At 49.1% G+C, this 19,457-nt stretch overlaps 1 protein-coding gene across 1 annotated transcript in view; it reads left to right on the forward strand.

The window, feature by feature from the left end:
• IL20RB (interleukin 20 receptor subunit beta) overlaps positions 1-17,284 on the forward strand; it is a 36,899-nt gene extending 19,615 nt beyond the window's left edge. The window contains exons 4-7 of the mRNA XM_048867354.2: positions 1,113-1,237; positions 7,287-7,437; positions 7,771-7,919; positions 16,197-17,284. Coding sequence (XP_048723311.2) covers positions 1,113-1,237; positions 7,287-7,437; positions 7,771-7,919; positions 16,197-16,322 — 551 coding nt within the window. The 3' untranslated portion in view covers positions 16,323-17,284. The remainder of the gene's footprint in view (positions 1-1,112; positions 1,238-7,286; positions 7,438-7,770; positions 7,920-16,196) is intronic.
• The last annotated feature ends 2,173 nt before the right edge of the window (positions 17,285-19,457 follow it).

Here is a 19,457-nt window from a genome sequence, read left to right on the forward strand (position 1 = left end):
TCTACACGTATTTGGCCAGAGGGATGTTATCCTTCCTGTTGTGGGGAAGGGATGTTGGGCCAGATTCTCAGCTATAGCCAAACACACATTCCCTGCAACTTGCACCCTGTGTTGTGTGCAAAGGAGACTCAAAGGTCATCTCTGCACTGCCCTGATACTACACTTAGCAACCCTCGCCGTAACTTAAATATGTGTATGTTTCAGTATTTAGTAGTAGTGAGTCCAAACTTTGTTCCTATAATACTGCAAACATGGAAGGCTTAATTCCAGAACTGTAGCAAGCCTTGATTATCACAATAGCCATGCAACAAGAGTCATTTACAGCAGTGTTACACACAACGCTGCAAGAATAAAAATCACCTACAGTATGCAGGAAACAGACTGACTGATTTCCACCCACAATCCCCACTCCTTAATGGGAGCTACAGGGGTCAGCATTTTGGAAAATCAGGCCAATAGGAACCAATGTCAGAGAAAGGTTTCAGAGTAGCAGCCGTGTTAGTCTGTATTCGCAAAAAGAAAAGGAGTACTTGTGGCACCTTAGAGACTAACCAATTTATTTGAGCATAAGCTTTCGTGCATCCGATGAAGTGAGCTGTAGCTCAAGAAAGCTTATGCTCAAATAAATTGGTTAGTCTCTAAGGTGTCACAAATCCTCCTTTTCTTTTTGTCAGAGAAAGGAGTTTCAAAGCATGTGTTCTGGGCCTTTGGAGAGAGTTAGCACCCCTTGTCCAGAAGAACCAGTCTGGTCTGGTTTCTCAGCACCCTCTGCCCTACCTGGTTCTGTTATTGCTTGGATGGGGCCTTCAAACAAAACAGTTCCTCCCCCCACAGAAAACAATTAAAGTTTGTGCAACTCAGCTATTGCTAAATACCTCGACCTAACAGAATAAAATCCACCCTGGCCCAAGGGGCTGCTACTATCTCTAGAAACAAAGCAGGGTAGAGAGGGAGGAAGATCAAGGGAAACCGCCACAAAGAAGCAATTGGCTGCCAATAAAGCTCAAGGGGAGTCACAAAAGGGAACATTTCCTGCCTCTCTTCCAGTCTGGGAAAGGGGGTTTCAGGATTGCCTTTGGTGGTGGTAATAGTGCTGCTTCTGTGTTTGACAGCTTTCCTCACCCCACCCGTAATGGAAGTCTCTGCAGACGGGTATCACTTACTGGTGAAGCTGGAAGACCTGGGACCAGCCTTTCAATTCCACATATTCTATTGGAGGAAGGGCCAGGAAAGTTGGGTGAGTTTTGCCCTTGCTCTCAGGTGAGAATGGAGAACACTGCATGGCTTAGAATGAAAGTGCATAGGATATTTTTCTGAGCACAGCATCCTTCTGCCCTCTCTAGTCCTCTGCTATAGCATGTAGCACAGGGGCGGGCAAACTTTTTGGCCTGAGGGCCACATCAGGTTTCTGAAATTGTATGGAGGGCCAGTTAGGGGAGGCTGTGCCTCCCCAAATAGCCAGACGTGGCCTGGCCCCCGCCCTCTATCTGACCCCCCTGCTTCTTGCCCCCTGACGGCCCCCCGGGACTCCTGCCCCATCCAACCCCCCCTGTCCCCTGATTGCCCACCCCCGGGGCTCCTGCCCCATCCATCCCCCCTTCTCCCTGACTGCCCTTGACCCCCTGCCCCTGACTGCCCTCAACTGCTCCATCCTACCCCTCATCTCGTTCCTGACTGTCCCCCTGGGACCCCTGCCCCATCCAACCACCCGTTCTCCCTGTCCCCTGACCGCCCCCGGAACCCCTGCCCCTGACTGCCCCCTGCTGCCCCAGCCAACGCCCCTCTCCTTCCTGACTGCCCCCATTCAACCCCCGTTTCCCACCCTCTGACCACCCCGACCCCTATTCACACCCCCGCCCCCTGACCACCACCCCGAACTCCCCTGCCCTCTATCCAACCCCCCCTGCTAGCTGCCCCCTTACCGCGCTGCCTGGAGCACCGGTGGCTGGGGGTGCTACAGCCGCATTGTCCAGAGCACCAGGACAGGCAGCCGCACTGCCCGGCTGGAGCCAGCCACGCCACGGGGCAGCACAGAGCACCAGTTCAGTTTCAGGAGCTCGGGGACCGGGCAGGATGGTCCCATGGGCCGTACTTTGCCCACCTCTGATGTAGCAGCTACGATCATAAGCCAATTGTGGTGTATGCAGTAATGTAACTGGAAAGGAAGTCCCTGTCCAAGACAGCTGCCATTTTGTGTTTCACTTCTCATGCAAGAAGTCACAGAGCAAGTCTTTATGTTTAAGCACATTGCACCATTACAATTAAAATAATCACAAAGTCAAGATGTCTGCCCTTCTGCCAGGTCTGATTGACCTGCCCCTAGCCTGGGCAGGCTGTGGTTTGTAGATTCCAAGGCCAGAAAGGACACTGTTTTCAACTAATCTGACCTCCTGCATAACACAGGCCAGAGAACTGCCCCAAAATAATTCCTAGAGCAGGTCTTTTTAGAAAAACATCTAAACCTGATCTGAAAATTGTCAGTGATGGAGAATCCACCAAGACCCTTGGTAAGTTGTTCCAATAGTTAATTACCCTCACTATCAAACTCACGCCTTTTCCCCCAGTCCTAATTTGTCTAGCTTCATCTTCCTCCAGCCATTGGGTTGTATTATATTTTTCTCTGCTAGATTGAAGGGCCCGTTATTAAATATTTGTTCCCCAAGTAGATATTTAAACTCTTTCAAGTCATTCCTTAATCTTCTCTTTAAACTAAATAGATTGAGCTGCTTGAGTCTATTACTATAAGACATTTTTTCTAATCTTCTAATCATTCTTGTTGTTCTTGTCTGAATCCTCTTCAATTTATCAACATCCTTCTTGAATTGTGGATGCCAGAGCTGGATGCAGTATTCCAGCAGCGGTCATGCCAGACCCAAACAAAGAAGTAAAATAACCTCTCTACTTCTACTCGAGATTCCCCTGTTCATGCATCTCAGGATCACATTAGCTCTTTTGGCCACAGTGTCACACTGGGAGCTCATATTCAGCTGACTACCCAAAATCACCCGCAAATCTCTTTCAGAGACACTGCTTTCCAGGGTAGAGTCCCCCCATCCTGTATCTATGGCCGACATTCTGTGTTCCTAGATGTATACATTTACATTCAGCTGTGTTAAAACATATATTGTTTTCTTGCGTCTAGCTTACCAAGAGATCCAGATTGCTCTGAATTAGTGACCTGTTCTTGTCATTATTTACCACTCTGCCAATTTTTGTCTCATCTGCAAACTTCATCAGTGATGACTTTTTCTTCTTCCAGGTCACTGATAAAAATGTTGGCTAGTGTAGGGCCAAGGACTGATCCCTGCAGGACCCCACTGGAAACACACACACTTAGATGCAGACTTTAAGGCCAGAAGGGACCATTCTGATCATCTAGTCCAGTGGTTTTCAAACTTTTTTTCTGGCAACTCAGTTGAAGAAAATTGTTAATGCCCATGACCCAATGGAGCTGGGGATGAGGGGTTTAGGGTGTGGGAGGGGCTCAGGGCTGGGGCAGAAGGTTGGGGTGCAGGGGTGAAGGCTGTGGGGTGGGGCCAGAAATGAGGGGTTCAGGGTGTGGGAGGGTGTTCAGGGCTGGGGCAGGGGGTCGGGGTGTGTGGGGGGGGCTCTGGGCTGGGGGTGCAGGCTCTGGGGTGGGGTTGGGGATGAGAGATTTGGGGTGCAGGAAGGGGCTCCAGGTTTGAGGGGGGCTCAGGGCTGGGGCAGGGGATTGGGGTGCAGGGCTGGGGCATGGGCTTACCTCTGGCGGTTCCTGGTCAGCAGTGCAGCTGGGGTGCAGAGGCAGGCTTCCCGCCTGTCCTGGCATTGCGGACCGCGCTGTGCCCTGGAAACAGCCAGCAGCAGGTCCAGCTCCTAGGCGGAGGTGCACAAACGGCTGTGTACGGCTCTCGCCCACAGGCACCGCACCCCCCAGCTCCCATTGGCTGGGAACCGGACAATGGGAATGCAGAGCAAGTGCTTGGGGCAAGGGCAGCACGCAGAGCCCCATGACCCCCCCTGCCTAGGAGCCGGACCTGCTGCTGGCTACTTCTGGAGCGCAGCACAGTGTCGGAACAGGCAGGGACTAGCCTGCCTTAGCCAGTGCAGACCAGAGCTGCGATGACCCATTGCCTTACATTCCGCAACCCAGTACTGGGTCGCAACCCACAGTTTGAAAACCACTGATCTAGTCTGACCTCCTGCCCATTGCAGGCCACAGAACCTCACTAACCTATTCCTGTGTTAGACCCCTAACCTCTGGCTGAACTACTGAAGTCCTCAAATCATGGTTTAAAGACGTCAAGTTACAGAGAAACCACTCTTTACTCTAGTTTAAACCAGCAAGTGACCCATGCCTCATAGTGCAGAGGAAAGTGAAAACCCCTGAGGGTCTCTGCGAATCTGACCTGTGAAAAATTCCTTCCCAACCCCAAAGATGATGATCAGTTACTCAGAGCGTGTGAGCAAGACCCACCAGAGAGATCCCTGGGAAAGAACTGTCTATAGTAATTTGGAACTCTCCCTCTCCCATCTTTAACCACTGGTGATATTTGCTAATAGCAGTTGCAGATGGGCCACATGCCATTGTAGGCGACCTCATTATACCATTCCCTCCGTAAACTTATCAAACTCAGTCTTAAAACAAGTTACGTTTTTGGCTCCCACTGCTCCCCTGGGAAGGCTGTTCCAGAACTTCACTCCTCCAATGGCTAGAAACCTTCTTTCAATTTCAAGCCTAAACTTTTTGATGGACAGTTCATATTCATTTGTTCTTATGCCAACATTGAGCCTTAATTCCTCTCCCTCTGTTCTATTTATAGAGAGCAATCAGCCTTCATTTAGTTAGGCTAAACAAGCCAAGATCCTTAAGTCTCCTCTTGTAAATTAGGTTCTCCGTTCCTCTGATCATTCTAATAACCCTTCTCTGTACCTCTTCCAGTCTGAATTCATCTTTCTTAAACATGGGAGGTCAGCGCACAGTATTCTGGATGAGGTCTCCCCAGTTCCTTGTATAATGGCAGTAACACTTCCCTATCTCCTTCCCAATCTCCTTTTACTACACATCCCTGATTCGTCTCCAGAGCAGGCCCCTCCTGTGCATTGAATGATGCAGGGGTCCTGTGGAAAAAAATACTATATTAAAGATTGTGGCCTTGCCTACATGGCAATGCTACACCCATTTAACTACAGGTAGGGTTTTAAACCAATTTAATCCCTTGCAAACCTATGTGTGGATGTACTGACTATGGTTTACATCAGTCTTATTTCAGTTTATCTTAAATTAATTAGGAATCATTTAAGCAAATGTACCTGATTTAAATAGGAATAAAACCAACCACACGGGAGTTTGAACCAGTTTAACGATGTTGATTTTAAAAACCCAATTTAAATTAAAACAAAGCCACTTTCCCATGTAAATAAAACATAATGCATTCACACAAGCGGGCAGGACTGAAGTTGCACGGGCAACTCTAAGTCTGGCATTTCCCAACTTCTGACTTTGTGTCAGAAGGTTATTAAGATTGCAGTGTTTTATAAATAACTTCATAGGTTTAAAATAATAAAAATAACAATCTTATGTTCAATTATAAAACTCCCCCCTCCCCAAATGCAACATGAGCAGGCTGTGAGCCATGCAGCATTAGCACTGATAGATACTACTTGAGCTGAAGGATTACTTATGTTAACTGGTAGCGGGAGAAGCCTCATATCCACTATGGACCAGCCACTAGAGGATGATGTGTAACTCACTGAAACAGCATTTTACATATGCAGGAGTTCTGCATTTTACAGACAGAATACTCAAGCTCATAATTTGGCATAGTCATTCTCAGAGACAGTGTAGCTAAATGGCTGAGACAAACATCTGTCATATTAGAAGCCTGGGTTCTGTTCCCAGCTCAACCGGAAGCGAGCTTGTGCCCCATGTTAATTAGTGCTTTGCTAAAACATATGGAGGCTAATATTTGTCTTCCTCTTAGAATGGGACTATGTGAGGATTTATAATAAGGGCTGTGTATTACAGAGAAGTATTAACAATAGTTAGTGACTAGACCACAAAGTGTCCTGGCTCCCAGCCCAATGCACCTTCCCCTAGAGAAAGATATTCTGATGGGGAGGAGGTTCTGATTTTCTTGTGTCCTGTTTGTAATTCTGTGCACATTGAATGTATATGGCACAGGAGGCTCAGCAGGGCCTGCTGGGAGATGCACATTGCATCTGGAATATTCACAGAATTAAAAGCAACTAGCAAAATGTGTGTTTATACAGCTTCCTCTACTGGCTGGCACACAGAAGATAACAACCCACTATTGCTATTAGTTAGCAGAGTCCCTCCTGTAGCTTAAGTAATAGCAGTGTGCTATTATTATTAATGGTTCACACCCATTCAGTGGTTCATTACCGTTGCAAATGATGGAGTTCCTTAGGTTTTTTTTTTTTAATGAAAAACTAATGAATTTCCATGCAAAACAAATACATTAAGCCTTCCTCTCAGCCTGTCAGCAGTGTGATGAATGTGTCACAAAAGCCTGAAGTGAGGGACACAAATGAAAATGGAATGCTTCCCTTAGCGGAAACAACTCTGTCTCTCTAACCTCTGTTGCAATTCTGCATCTCAGATGTAAATAAAGTAAGGGGATCCCAAAATTGTGGAGTGGAGGGGACTTTAGTCCAGAGTGCGGGGCAGAGTAGAGGTTTGTCTGCCACTGCACTCTCTCCCCTCGTAGTCTATCCCTGCCCTCATTCATTCCTTCCCTCACCTGTACCTCTCGTTCACCATGTGTGAGAGCTTGTTCCTCTCACTCACAGGCCCTGGTCAATGAGTTATCGCACACATTTAATGGACGGGAGAGGGGCATGGCATTCGAGCAGGAACCTGGGGTCACAGAGTTCTTCCTGCCTTCCTCTGGCACCCAGAATCAATTGCCTAGGGCTCTAGGCCCCGTGGCCTCCCCTCCCTTCCCTTCCCCCTGTACATGGAGATGCCTTCACAACCTCCTGACACAGGCATTCGCTCCAATCAAGCCTCTGTTTGCCCTTGGCTTATAGTGCCTTTCATCCCATCCCTTCTACCCCGGTGGCTGTCCAGTCTCACTCTGCTGCGCTGTTTCCCACCCCATAACCTCCCCCTCCATTTTCCCTTTCTATCTCTTGGTTCCTTAGTTCCCACTCCCTTCTCCCCATTCCTCTCTGACTCTCCCAGCCCTTTCTCCCTACAGCCTACAATCAGGCCATCATTGCCCGCAAGCCCCCTGCTCTCACTGGGCTCTGGACTCTGACCTCCTTGTCATCGCCTCTGGCAGGTGCACAAGAAGACTGTGAAGGGGATCAGCTCTGTGGTGCATCTGGACACCATGGAAGCAGGAGCTGAGTACTGTGTGAAAGCCCAGACCTACGTAGAGGCCATCAACAGAAGCAGCAACTTCAGCCAAACACAGTGTGTTCGCGGGCCAGGTGATGACCAGACTTCCTCACCAGTAGTATCAGGGAAGCATGGTGCAGTGACTCTCTGTGCAGCTGCCCAGTCTGCCAGCATCTCTCCTCTTCACTTCTGCTGCTGTCTCTTGCCCTGTACACAGCCTGCTGCAATTGTTTCTGCAAGCGGGGTGGGTGTGTGGGAAAGAATCATCCCTGCACTGGCAGGGCAGTGTTTGATTCTTTTGGACTCACGGCTCCCATTGGGGTCAGTGAGAAGGACAGGCCCTGCATTTCTCTCAGGATCTGTAATTGTGTCGCTTGCCCTCGAAGGTTCTCTGCTGAAGTCCTCCTTCCTTCCTTTGTCTCTAGATGGTGGCAGATCTACATGGATGATGACTGCCGTGGTGTCCTTCGCGGGATTTGTTGTAGGTGTCTTGGCCCTGCCTTTCCTGGCCTGGAAAATCAGTCAAATCTTCCAGTATTCCTGCTGTCCAGTCATTGTCCTACCAGACACCCTGGTAATTTCTTTGTCTTCCTTGTTATTTCTGGGATGCTGTATATTTCCAGGGAGGAAGAGACTGAGTGAGTGAGTGGATGTTGCTCCTTCCAAGTGGAGCTGAAATCCAGAGGGGAATGATTGGCACATTTTCAAACACAGCTGCCTGAAGCTAAGTGCCTAAATCTCAATTTAGGCACCTCAGCAAGTGGCCTGGTTTTTAGGGCATCCAAGCACTGACTCAAACTGCAGGGTCTCAGCAGCTCTAGGAATGAGATCGCTTGTTTAAGCCCCTACCTATGGATGCAGGTGGCCAGCATAGGGCCCCTCCATTAGCAATGTTGGCCTGTTCTGCTTTCCTAAGTGGAGCCCTGAGCTGTGAGATGACAGCCAGGCATCCTGAGCATGCTCCCCTCCCACTTGGGCCAATGGGGCGGGGTTCAGCCTCCAGGAGAACACAGTCTGCTGTAGTGTCACGCAGAGGGCTACAGCCATGGAGGGCCCAATGCAGCGGGAGCAAACAGTGTTATGTATTTAGGGAAGTACGAAAGTATTTCAAAGCCAAACAGTCCTTCCAGCATGAAGGAGAAGGCTATTTCCCTGCATACCTATTCCCACCCTGCGTTCCCAGAAGCCCAGCCATCCCCAGGCTCCTGCCCTGCCCCATGTGGCTGTCCCCACAAACCCCTGTTGGGGTTGTCCCCTTTCTCCTCCTGTTTTGACTCTCCCCATTTGAGTGCCTCATCCCTTCCCTCCATCCTTGCTGCATGGCTGAGTAATGAGCTGCAGGTTCCTTGTGCTGGAGGCACGGGCAGCATAGCCCTGGCCTGTACTTTTTCTGGCTGCTCTGGGCTCTGCAGTAATACCAGCAGCAACCAGAGCGGGGCTGCACTGGGCTGAGTCCCTCCAGGGAAGTGAATTGGGCTGGAAAGAATGCTAACAAACACACTGTGTGGCACCCCTAGGGCAGGTTTGCAGATGTCATGCGTGTAGGTTTGCCAACTTTATAATTGTACAAAACCAAACACCCTTGCCCCACCCCTGCCACACCCCTTTGTTGAGGCTCTGCCTCTGCTTCAGGTGGCACTTACCTCGGGCGGCTCCCTGGAAGTGGTGACATGACCCTCGGCTCCTAGGCAGAGGCATGGCCAGGCGGCTCTGCGCGCTGCCTCCGCCCACAGGCACCACTGCTGCAGCTCCCATTAGCCATGGTTCCTAATCAATGGGAGAGCTGAAGCCGGCACCTGGGGCAGGAGCAGCATACAGAGCCCCCCTGGCTGTCCCTCCATATAGGGGTGGAGAGATATGCTGGCCACTTCCGGAGAGCCTTGTGAAGCCAGGTAGGGAGCCTGCCAGCCCAATGCCAACTAGATTTTTAATGGCCCGGTCAGCAGTGCTGACCGGAGCCGCCAGGGTCCCTTTTCGACCAGACATTCTGCTAGAAAACCAGACACCTGGCAATCCTACAACATGCATGGCCCCTTGCTGCAGGTGTGCAGACACCATGCAGCCTCTGCCAGCGTGTGCGTGCAGAGTAGACACTTGGTGTTCACAAGCATAGCTGTTCCTGGTGCCCACAGTGTAAACTGAGCCTTAGTGAGATGGCAGACAGCATGACTCCACTGCTGGGGATGCTGCCAGCTCTGTGCTCCCCAATAGCAATCCCAGCTTCTTCTAGATCCACAATGGGCAGGGTCTTGGCTTGGGGTCAATGCCCGTGAATCTGGCTGGGTGCCGAAGGCTGCTGACTATGCCTGGGAGCAGGCCAGAGCTTTGGGCTGGTCATCTAGGCCTGCCTAGTGAGGAGACTCAGAACAGCGGAAGGCATCAGGACTGCACCAGCACAGTAGAGCACGTCCTGATACAGCTTAATGATGTGCAATGACATCAATGCAGTTACACTGGGACAATCATTGTCAGTGTGCACAAAGCTCTTGGATTCCAGCATAAGCTCCGACTCCATGGGTGCTCTGGGGCTCAAGTACCCACGGGGAAAAAAATAGGAGATACTCAGCACCCACGAGCCCTAGTGGTTCAAGCCCCCTTGCCGCCCAAGTTTCGCACTGGCGGTCTGCTCACAGGGAAGGCCCTAGCCCCGGATAGAGCTTGGGTGTGGAATGTGATAAGTTCAGTGCTGCTCCCAGCTTCTGCCCTTGGGGCAGGGAGTTTGTTTATAAATAGAGACAGGGTGATTAAGATAATGTAATTTAATGACAAGCCTTTTGTTAAGGGTCGTTAGATGATCCTGAAAGTATTGCCAGGCACTCCAGTTAAAAGATAGGTTTCAGAGTAACAGCCCTGTTAGTCTGTATTCGCAAAAAGAAAAGGAGGACTTGTAGCACCTTAGAGACTAACCAATTTATTTGAGCATGAGCTTTCGTGAGCTACAGCTCACTTCATCGGATGTATACTGTGGAAACTGCAGCAGACTTTATATACACACAGAGATCGTGAAACAATACCTCCTCCCACCCCACTGTCCTGCTGGTAATAGCTTATCTAAAGTGATCATCAGGTGGGCCATTTCCAGCACAAATCCAGGTTTTCTCACCCTCCACCCCCCCACACAAATTCACTCTCCTGCTGGTGCTAGCCCATCCAAAGTGACAACTCTTTACATAATCAAGTCGGGCTATTTCCTGCATAAATCCAGGTTTTCTCACATCCCCCCCACCCCCATACACACACAAACTCACTCTCCTGCTGGTAATAGCTCATCTAAACTGACCACTCTCCAAGTTTAAATCCAAGTTAAACCAGAACATCTGGAAAAAACCAGAGGAAACAGGCTACCTTGCATAATGACTTAGCCACTCCCAGTCTCTATTTAAGCCTAAATTAATAGTATCCAATTTGCAAATGAATTCCAATTCAGCAGTTTCTCGCTGGAGTCTGGATTTGAAGTTTTTTTGTTTTAAGATAGCGACCTTCATGTCTGTGATTGCGTGACCAGAGAGATTGAAGTGTTCTCCGACTGGTTTATGAATGTTATAATTCTTGACATCTGATTTGTGTCCATTTATTCTTTTACGTAGAGACTGTCCAGTTTGACCAATGTACATGGCAGAGGGGCATTGCTGGCACATGATGGCATATATCACATTGGTGGATGTGCAGGTGAACGAGCCTCTGATAGTGTGGCTGATGTTATTAGGCCCTGTGATGGTGTCCCCTGAATAGATATGTGGGCACAATTGGCAACGGGCTTTGTTGCAAGGATAAGTTCCTGGGTTAGTGGTTCTGTTGTGTGGTATGTGGTTGTTGGTGAGTATTTGCTTCAGGTTGCAGGGCTGTCTGTAGGCAAGGACTGGCCTGTCTCCCAAGACTTGTGAGAGTGTTGGGTCATCCTTCAGGATAGGTTGGAGATCCTTAATAATGCGTTGGAGGGGTTTTAGTTGGGGGTTGAAGGTGACCGCTAGTGGCGTTCTGTTATTTTCTTTGTTAGGCCTGTCCTGTAGTAGGTAACTTCTGGGAACTCTTCTGGCTCTATCAATCTGTTTCTTTACTTCTGCAGGTGGGTATTGTAGTTGTAAGAAAGCTTGACAGAGATCTTGTAGGTGTTTGTCTCTGTCTGAGGGGTTGGAGCAAATGCGGTTGTATCGCAGAGCTTGGCTGTAGACGATGGATCGTGTGGTGTGGTCAGGGTGAAAGCTGGAGGCATGCAGGTAGGAATAGCGGTCAGTAGGTTTCCGGTATAGGGTGGTGTTTATGTGGCCATTGTTTATTAGCACTGTAGTGTCCAGGAAGTGGATCTCTTGTGTGGACTGGACCAGGCTGAGGTTGGTGGTGGGATGGAAATTGTTGAAATCATGGTGGAATTCCTCAAGGGCTTCTTTTCCATGGGTCCAGATGATGAAGATGTCATCAATATAGCGCAAGTAGAGTAGGGGCTTTAGGGGACGAGAGCTGAGGAAGCGTTGTTCTAAATCAGCCATAAAAATGTTGGCATACTGTGGGGCCATGCGGGTACCCATAGCAGTGCCGCTGATCTGAAGGTATACATTGTCCCCAAATGTGAAATAGTTATGGGTAAGGACAAAGTCACAAAGTTCAGCCACCAGGTTAGCCGTGACATTATCGGGGATAGTGTTCTTGACGGCTTGTAGTTCATCTTTGTGTGGAATGTTGGTGTAGAGGCCTTCTACATCCATAGTGGCCAGGATGGTGTTATCAGGAAGATCACCGATGGATTGACGTTTCCTCAGGAAGTCAGTGGTGTCTCGAAGGTAGCTGGGAGTGCTGGTAGCGTAGGGCCTGAGGAGGGAGTCTACATAGCCAGACAATCCTGCTGTCAGGGTGCCAATGCCTGAGATGATGGGGCGCCCAGGATTTCCAGGTTTATGGATCTTGGGTAGTAGATAGAATATCCCAGGTCGGGGTTCCAGGGGTGTGTCTGTGCGGATTTGATCTTGTGCTTTTTCAGGAAGTTTCTTGAGCAAATGCTGTAGTTGCTTTTGGTAACTCTCAGTGGGATCATAGGGTAATGGCTTGTAGAAACTCGTGTTGGAGAGCTGCCGAGCAGCCTCTTGTTCATATTCCGACCTATTCATGATGACAACAGCACCTCCTTTGTCAGCCTTTTTGATTATGATGTCAGAGTTGTTTCTGAGGCTGTGGATGGCATTGCGTTCCGCATGGCTGAGGTTATGGGGCAAGTTTATGTTTAATGTTTATGTTATGGGGCAAGTTTATGTTATGGGGCAAGTTTAAGTCCCATAACAGAACGCCACTAGCGGTCACCTTCAGCCCCCAACTAAAACCCCTCCAACGCATTATTAAGGATCTCCAACCTATCCTGAAGGATGACCCAACACTCTCACAAGTCTTGGGAGACAGGCCAGTCCTTGCCTACAGACAGCCCCGCAACCTGAAGCAAATACTCACCAACAACCACATACCACACAACAGAACCACTAACCCAGGAACTTATCCTTGCAACAAAGCCCGTTGCCAATTGTGCCCACATATCTATTCAGGGGACACCATCACAGGGCCTAATAACATCAGCCACACTATCAGAGGCTCGTTCACCTGCACATCCACCAATGTGATATATGCCATCATGTGCCAGCAATGCCCCTCTGCCGTGTACATTGGTCAAACTGGACAGTCTCTACGTAAAAGAATAAATGGACACAAATCAGATGTCAAGAATTATAACATTCATAAACCAGTCGGAGAACACTTCAATCTCTCTGGTCACGCAATCACAGACATGAAGGTCGCTATCTTAAAACAAAAAAACTTCAAATCCAGACTCCAGCGAGAAACTGCTGAATTGGAATTCATTTGCAAATTGGATACTATTAATTTAGGCTTAAATAGAGACTGGGAGTGGCTAAGTCATTATGCAAGGTAGCCTGTTTCCTCTGGTTTTTTCCAGATGTTCTGGTTTAACTTGGATTTAAACTTGGAGAGTGGTCAGTTTAGATGAGCTATTACCAGCAGGAGAGTGAGTTTGTGTGTGTATGGGGGTGGGGAGGATGTGAGAAAACCTGGATTTATGCAGGAAATAGCCCGACTTGATTATGTAAAGAGTTGTCACTTTGGATGGGCTAGCACCAGCAGGAGAGTGAATTTGTGTGGGGGGGTGGAGGGTGAGAAAACCTGGATTTGTGCTGGAAATGGCCCACCTGATGATCACTTTAGATAAGCTATTACCAGCAGGACAGTGGGGTGGGAGGAGGTATTGTTTCACGATCTCTGTGTGTATATAAAGTCTGCTGCAGTTTCCACGGTATACATCTGATGAAGTGAGCTGTAGCTCACGAAAGCTCATGCTCAAATAAATTGGTTAGTCTCTAAGGTGCTACAAGTTCTCCTTTTCTTTTTGCAGTTAAAAGATGGAGACAAAGGGTAGGAATAAATGGTCAGTTTTCAGAATGGAGAGAGGTAAATAGTGGTGTTCCCCAGGGATCTGTATTGGGACCAGTCCTATTCAACATATTTTAAATGGTTTGGAAAAAGAGGTAAACAGTGAGGTGGCAAAATTTGCAGATGATACAAAACTACTCAAGATAGTTAAGTCCAAAGCAGACTGCAAAGAGTTACAAAGGGATCTCACAAAACTGGGTGACTGGGCAACAAAATGGCAAATGAAATTCACTGTTAAATGCAAAGTAATGCACATGGAAAAATATAATCCCATCATTTTTTAGGTATAGTTGGGATCTAAATTAGTTGTTACCCATCAAAAAAAGAGCTGTTGGAGTCATTGGCAGTATTCTGGAAGCACTATGTTTCCGGAGTACTGCACATTTATAAGAATACTTCTCACTGTGTCTGTATCGTCCTGAACTGCAGAACGCTCACTCTCCAGAAGACTTTAAAATTATCTCCAGTCATCAATGGGACAGACGCAACTGAATAAAGTAGCTGTCCTTAACGTGCAGCAAGACCATACTAGGGAACTAGATGTAAATAAGTTTGCAGACACTTTCATCCAGAAAGCTACAGTGAGACAGAATGTGTTTAAACTGGGATGTTAGTGAAGACAGCTTGTAGGTGACTGCAATGATTTTAATATACTGTAATTCATGATAAAGGAATTATGTAGTTCATAATTTAATCATTATTAAAATCGTGAAGATACCAGTGAGAGACATACGTTCATAAGAATGGCCATAGTGGTCAGACCAAAGGTCCGTCCAGCCCAGTATCCTGTCTGCCAACAGTGGCCAATCCCAGGTGCCCCAGAGGGAGTGATCCTAATAGGTAATGATCTAGTGATCTCTCTCCTGCCTCCATCTCCACCCTCTGACAAACAGAGGCTAGGGTCACCATTCCTTACCCATCCTGGCTAATAGCCATGAATGGACTTAACCTCCATGAATTTATCCAGCTCTCTTTTAAACCCTGTTATAGTCCTAGCCTTCACAACCTCCTCAGGCAAGAAGTTCCACAGGTTGACTGAGCGCTGTGTGAAGAAGAACTTCCTTTTATTTGTTTTAAACCTGCTGCCCATTAATTTCATTTGGTGGCTCCTAGTTCTTATATTATGGGAACAAGTAAATAACTTTTCCTTATTCACTTTCTCCACACCACTCATGATTTTATATACCTCTATCATATTCAATAACTAGAATATGAAAGAAGTGTATAAATATGCTGAAAATAACCTCCCCCCAAAACTGGCACACACCTCTTCAAAAGCACCTCATCCCCAATACACACCTCTTCAAAAGCACCTGCCGGCAAAAACAAAAGTCACCACTTGTGGATTCCAGCATCCTAGAGGGGCAAGAATGTCTGACAAGCTGCTTTCCAAGCACATCATCCTCCCCTGTTCTGCCTCTCCCGTGCTCCTGCATTTGTTGCGTTTCTCTTTGCAGGGAGAGAATCAGCCAGTGGGGGATAGCTCTTCCCCCACTTACTCTGAGGGGGATTTCCTAGGCTGGAAACTAGTCACCTTTGCAGGCTGGTAAAGCCTATCCCATAGGGAGTCCCAGCCTCAGCTGTCATGGCCTAGACAGCCGTACTTTGGCCATAGAGGCTCCCCCAGCAGACAGTGGCATCCCAAGGCAGTTACCTATCTGGGAAATGCTCTGCAAAGGGAGTGGATCAGAGGGCACAGATACCCATGGTGCTGATCCCACACAGAGCCATTGCTTTGCTTTTGCTGCCCCTGTTGGCCAGGTTGAGGGCTCAGGTCTGTAATCCTCACATCAGGAGCAGGCTGGCTGCCAGAGTTGGGAAACCCACATTACTCAGCAAGGCTGGCTCAGGGTGCCCCCCACTGCAAAGCCAGTAACAAGCACTTGTACCCCAAGTCATTTAGGTGCCTTTGAAAACCCCACCCCAAATGACCTGAGGGCCATAATCCTCTGGGAGTGGGGGGCGGGAGGGATTCCTTCAAACATGCTGAAGGGAATCAATAGGAAACATGGGATTCTATTAAGAAAAGGATAACTCCGTCTGTCTAGTAGGAGATGCTTCTTGGCAGCCTGAAGCTATGCAGCTGTCTCCCAAAGGAAGCACGTGGCTTAGGACACCACACATAAGACTGAGGAAAGCATTGGATACCATACCTTGGGGAATGACTCTGCAAGCGTGGCCTGAGGTTAATTAAATGACCTCTAGCTTCTCTGAGTCCTTGCTGAGTGAGAAGGAAGCAAGTTTCTGGGGCTGCTGGGCCCTGCAGAGCTGGGGCTCTGGGGAATTATGCCAGACAAGGCAAGAAGGGCCTTGGAGGGCAAGCAAAATGTAGGCAGAAAAGGTTTCTAACTCCAAAATGCCCCTGCAGGACAATACTACATCAGCACAGGCTGCTCAGATGCTTTGCATGTCTTTGTTTTTACAGAAAGTTACTGAGTCCCCTGCAATGCTAATACACTGCAGGAGTGAGGGGACTGAATGTTGTGACGTGGCTGTGCACGTGATTCCCCCCAAAGAGATTCTCCGACTGTGGATTCAGGACGCACTTTAAAGCTGCCCAGAGATAACCAACCCTGTAGAAAACCATCTATGAACAGATCAAGCAGATTGTGCACTGGGAGCCTGGACACAGCTCCCACAGACTCAGGGTATGTCTACCCAGAGGGATCAATGGGAAGCTTTTTGATGTATGTCTGGTAACTCGCAGGACGCAAGTCGAACCAAGAGTGTGCACATGGGACTCCAGTTCTGTTTTTAATTCACATTCTTGTGACCTTGGGAGTCCCTTATGGCCAACTGCCATAGGGCTCTCATACTATAACTCACATCAAGCCTCCCATACTCATTGCCCCAACATACTGTTGTCACACTATATGCATCTCAAAGGTATCATGTAAGGTATCATATGTAAACTGGTGACACACTGGTCACCCCAAAAATCACTGATGTATGTGTGGGTTGATTACAGAGAGTTATAAATGTATGCTGGAAATATGTTCGTAAAATGTCTTTGAGAGGCAGACCATAAAACCAGACTGCCCTAGATAAAGAAATGTGTACCTACCTGTCTGACCAGCTTTGTCATAAGCAGAGGACAATGGAAGAACAAAGCCATCAAGTTAAATAGGTGGGGGAAAAGACTGTTTAACAATCACATTGGGGGACCGAATCTACACCCCAGGAAGCCTTCCTGGCTCTTGAGGCGGAGACAATGGACTTTGAGTAATAGAAGGGGAGCAAAAAGACATTTTAGTGATCCATCACTGAGGAGACAAAGGGTACAGCACCCTTGGAGTCTGTGAAAGTTGAATCTCCCTAGCCTGAAAGGCTAGGAATGCTGGTACCTACATCAAGTTGAGGAAAGTTAAGAATGTAACTTTTTAAGATTACGTTCTTGTCATTAGAAAGCATGTTTTATTTTGTTTGTAACCGGACCTGTCTCTTTTTCTCTTGCTTAGTATCACTTAAATCTCTGTTCTTTGTTAATAAACTTATTCTTGTTTTATTACAAAACCATCTCAGTGCTGTGTATTACAGTGAAGGATCAGTTTTCATGTAACCTAACAGGCTGGTCTGTGCTCTGCCTCTTTGGAGGCAGCGAACTTAATAATTTCTGTGTGTGCCCAGTGAGAGAGACAGGCTGGCTGACGGGGGGTGGGGGGGGCAAAGAGGGCAATTGCCCAGGGTCCTGGGCAATTTAAAAGGGTCCTGGGCCCCTGGTCGCTGCTGCTGTGGTAGCGGCATCAGCAGCAGGGAGCCCTGGGCACTTTCAAATCTCCTTGGGGGGGGGGGGCGCAGAGCTCCTAGGCATAGGCACCAAGTGGTTGCTGAGCACCCACCGGTGGGGCCCTCCCTCTCCAGTGCCTCCCGCCAGCAGCAGGCCTCACCGGTCAGCTCATCCCTGTCCCCGCAGTGCCTCTCACCTGCTGCCGTCAGCTGTTTGGCAGTGTGCTGGAGGCACTGGCGGGGAGGGGCAGGAGCGGGGGGTGGGAAGAGGCAGGGCCGGAGCGGGCCTGGATGGTGCATAGCCCAGATGCCGGGAGTGGAAGGGGCAGGACCAGCCCCTTCCAGCCCCTGAGATGCTGCTCTGCAGCCCTGCGTGGTGGCTGCCTAAGAGAGCCTGGCTGGGGAGGTGACTTTCGTTCCCTGCCAGGGCTCAGGTGCCGGGGTCCCCAGCAGCTGACCTGGGCAGGGTTTGGAAGCTGTATTCTCCCCAGCCAGGCTCTCTCAGGCAGCTGCTGGGCAGGGCTGCATAGCAGCGACCAGGAGGGGCTGGCGTTAAAAGTGGCTCCCTCTTGCTCCCTGCCTAGACTCCTGCCTGCCAGGGAGAACAGCAGAACGTGCCAGGCAGGGGCAGGCGTAGCGGGAGGACAAAGTGCCCCGCCCCTCGCAGGTACCATAGAGCGGGGAGAGCGTGGTGACCCTGGGCTGGGGGGGATGGGGACACACGTGACCTGTCCTTTACATCGTGCCCCCCCACTATGGGGAGGCACCAGTTGTATATGGGGCACCCTCAGGGGAGGGGGCAGAACAGGGGTGGGAGGAGGTGTGGTGGGGGTGGGACATTGGGGGAAGAAGCCTTGTATGGAGCAGGGGGTTGAGCACCCCCTGGGAAATCTGGAAGTCGGCACCTATACTCCTAGGCGCGCACATGGTGGTACCGGTGGCGGCGAAGGCAGCTGGGCGGGCATGTGGAAGCCCTGGTCGTGCCAGAAAAGCGTGCCCTGCAGCGCAGCCAGCAGTTCACTGGGCACCAGCAGGGGCCCATTGACGGTTCTGCCCTGGGGCCCGGAATTGCTGTCGGCAGGTCTGGAGAGAGACTTGACATTTCTGGGGAGCTCAGAAACTGGGATCCTCTGTTACCTACAAGGCAAGGTTTATACTGAGAGTCTTGAAGTCATCTGGGGAGTCCCTCTCCATTAGTGCCCTGGTGAGCCAAGATTCTACCTCAAGTTCCTAGGCCACATCTACTAAGAGACCCCAGTCATCTGCTACTATCTGGGTGTCAATGTCATCTGACAGGGGCAGGAAAGAGCACCACTTGAGGGAGGTGACAAGGCACAGTCATCTTCTCAAGTGCCTGTGAAGCCAAAACAGAAGTGTCATCAAACTTCTGACTCATCTTTGGGCTCAACTTCCTAAGGGTCAAAAGCCTGATACACCTCCTTGGATGCCGCAGTATTGTTTACCAAGAGCGTGCCAGCGGTACCTACTGAGTCTATGGACCATGTGTCAGTACCAGTCTTTAAGAAACAACCTTGGCACTGGGTGCCTTGGTACCTACAGCCTTAGTACTGAGTGCCTGAATACTGAAATTCCCAATAGCTACTACCTTCAGACTCATCATCTCTGAACTGTGTTCCTTGATACCCTGTACCTTAGCACTGGCTATCTTAATACCCAAAGCGTACATGATACCAAGTAATTTAAACTGTGGGCCCAGTATCAGAGTCATCTCTGCGTGAGAAATTGAGAATGGTATTGCCCTTAGTCCAAGCCACCAGCTTCTGAGGGCTTCTCTACAGAACAAAGTTAGGTCAGCTTAACTACATTGCTCAGGGCTGTGAAAAAATCCATGTCCTGGGTGATGTGATTAAGCCTACCTACGCCCCGGTGTAGACACTGCTACGTCACCAGGAGAATTTTTCTGGTGACCTAGTTACTACCTCTCCGAGAGGTGGATTTA

The sequence above is a fragment of the Caretta caretta genome, chromosome 10 (assembly GCF_965140235.1).
Source record: "Caretta caretta isolate rCarCar2 chromosome 10, rCarCar1.hap1, whole genome shotgun sequence".
Classification (NCBI taxonomy): domain Eukaryota; kingdom Metazoa; phylum Chordata; order Testudines; family Cheloniidae; genus Caretta; species Caretta caretta.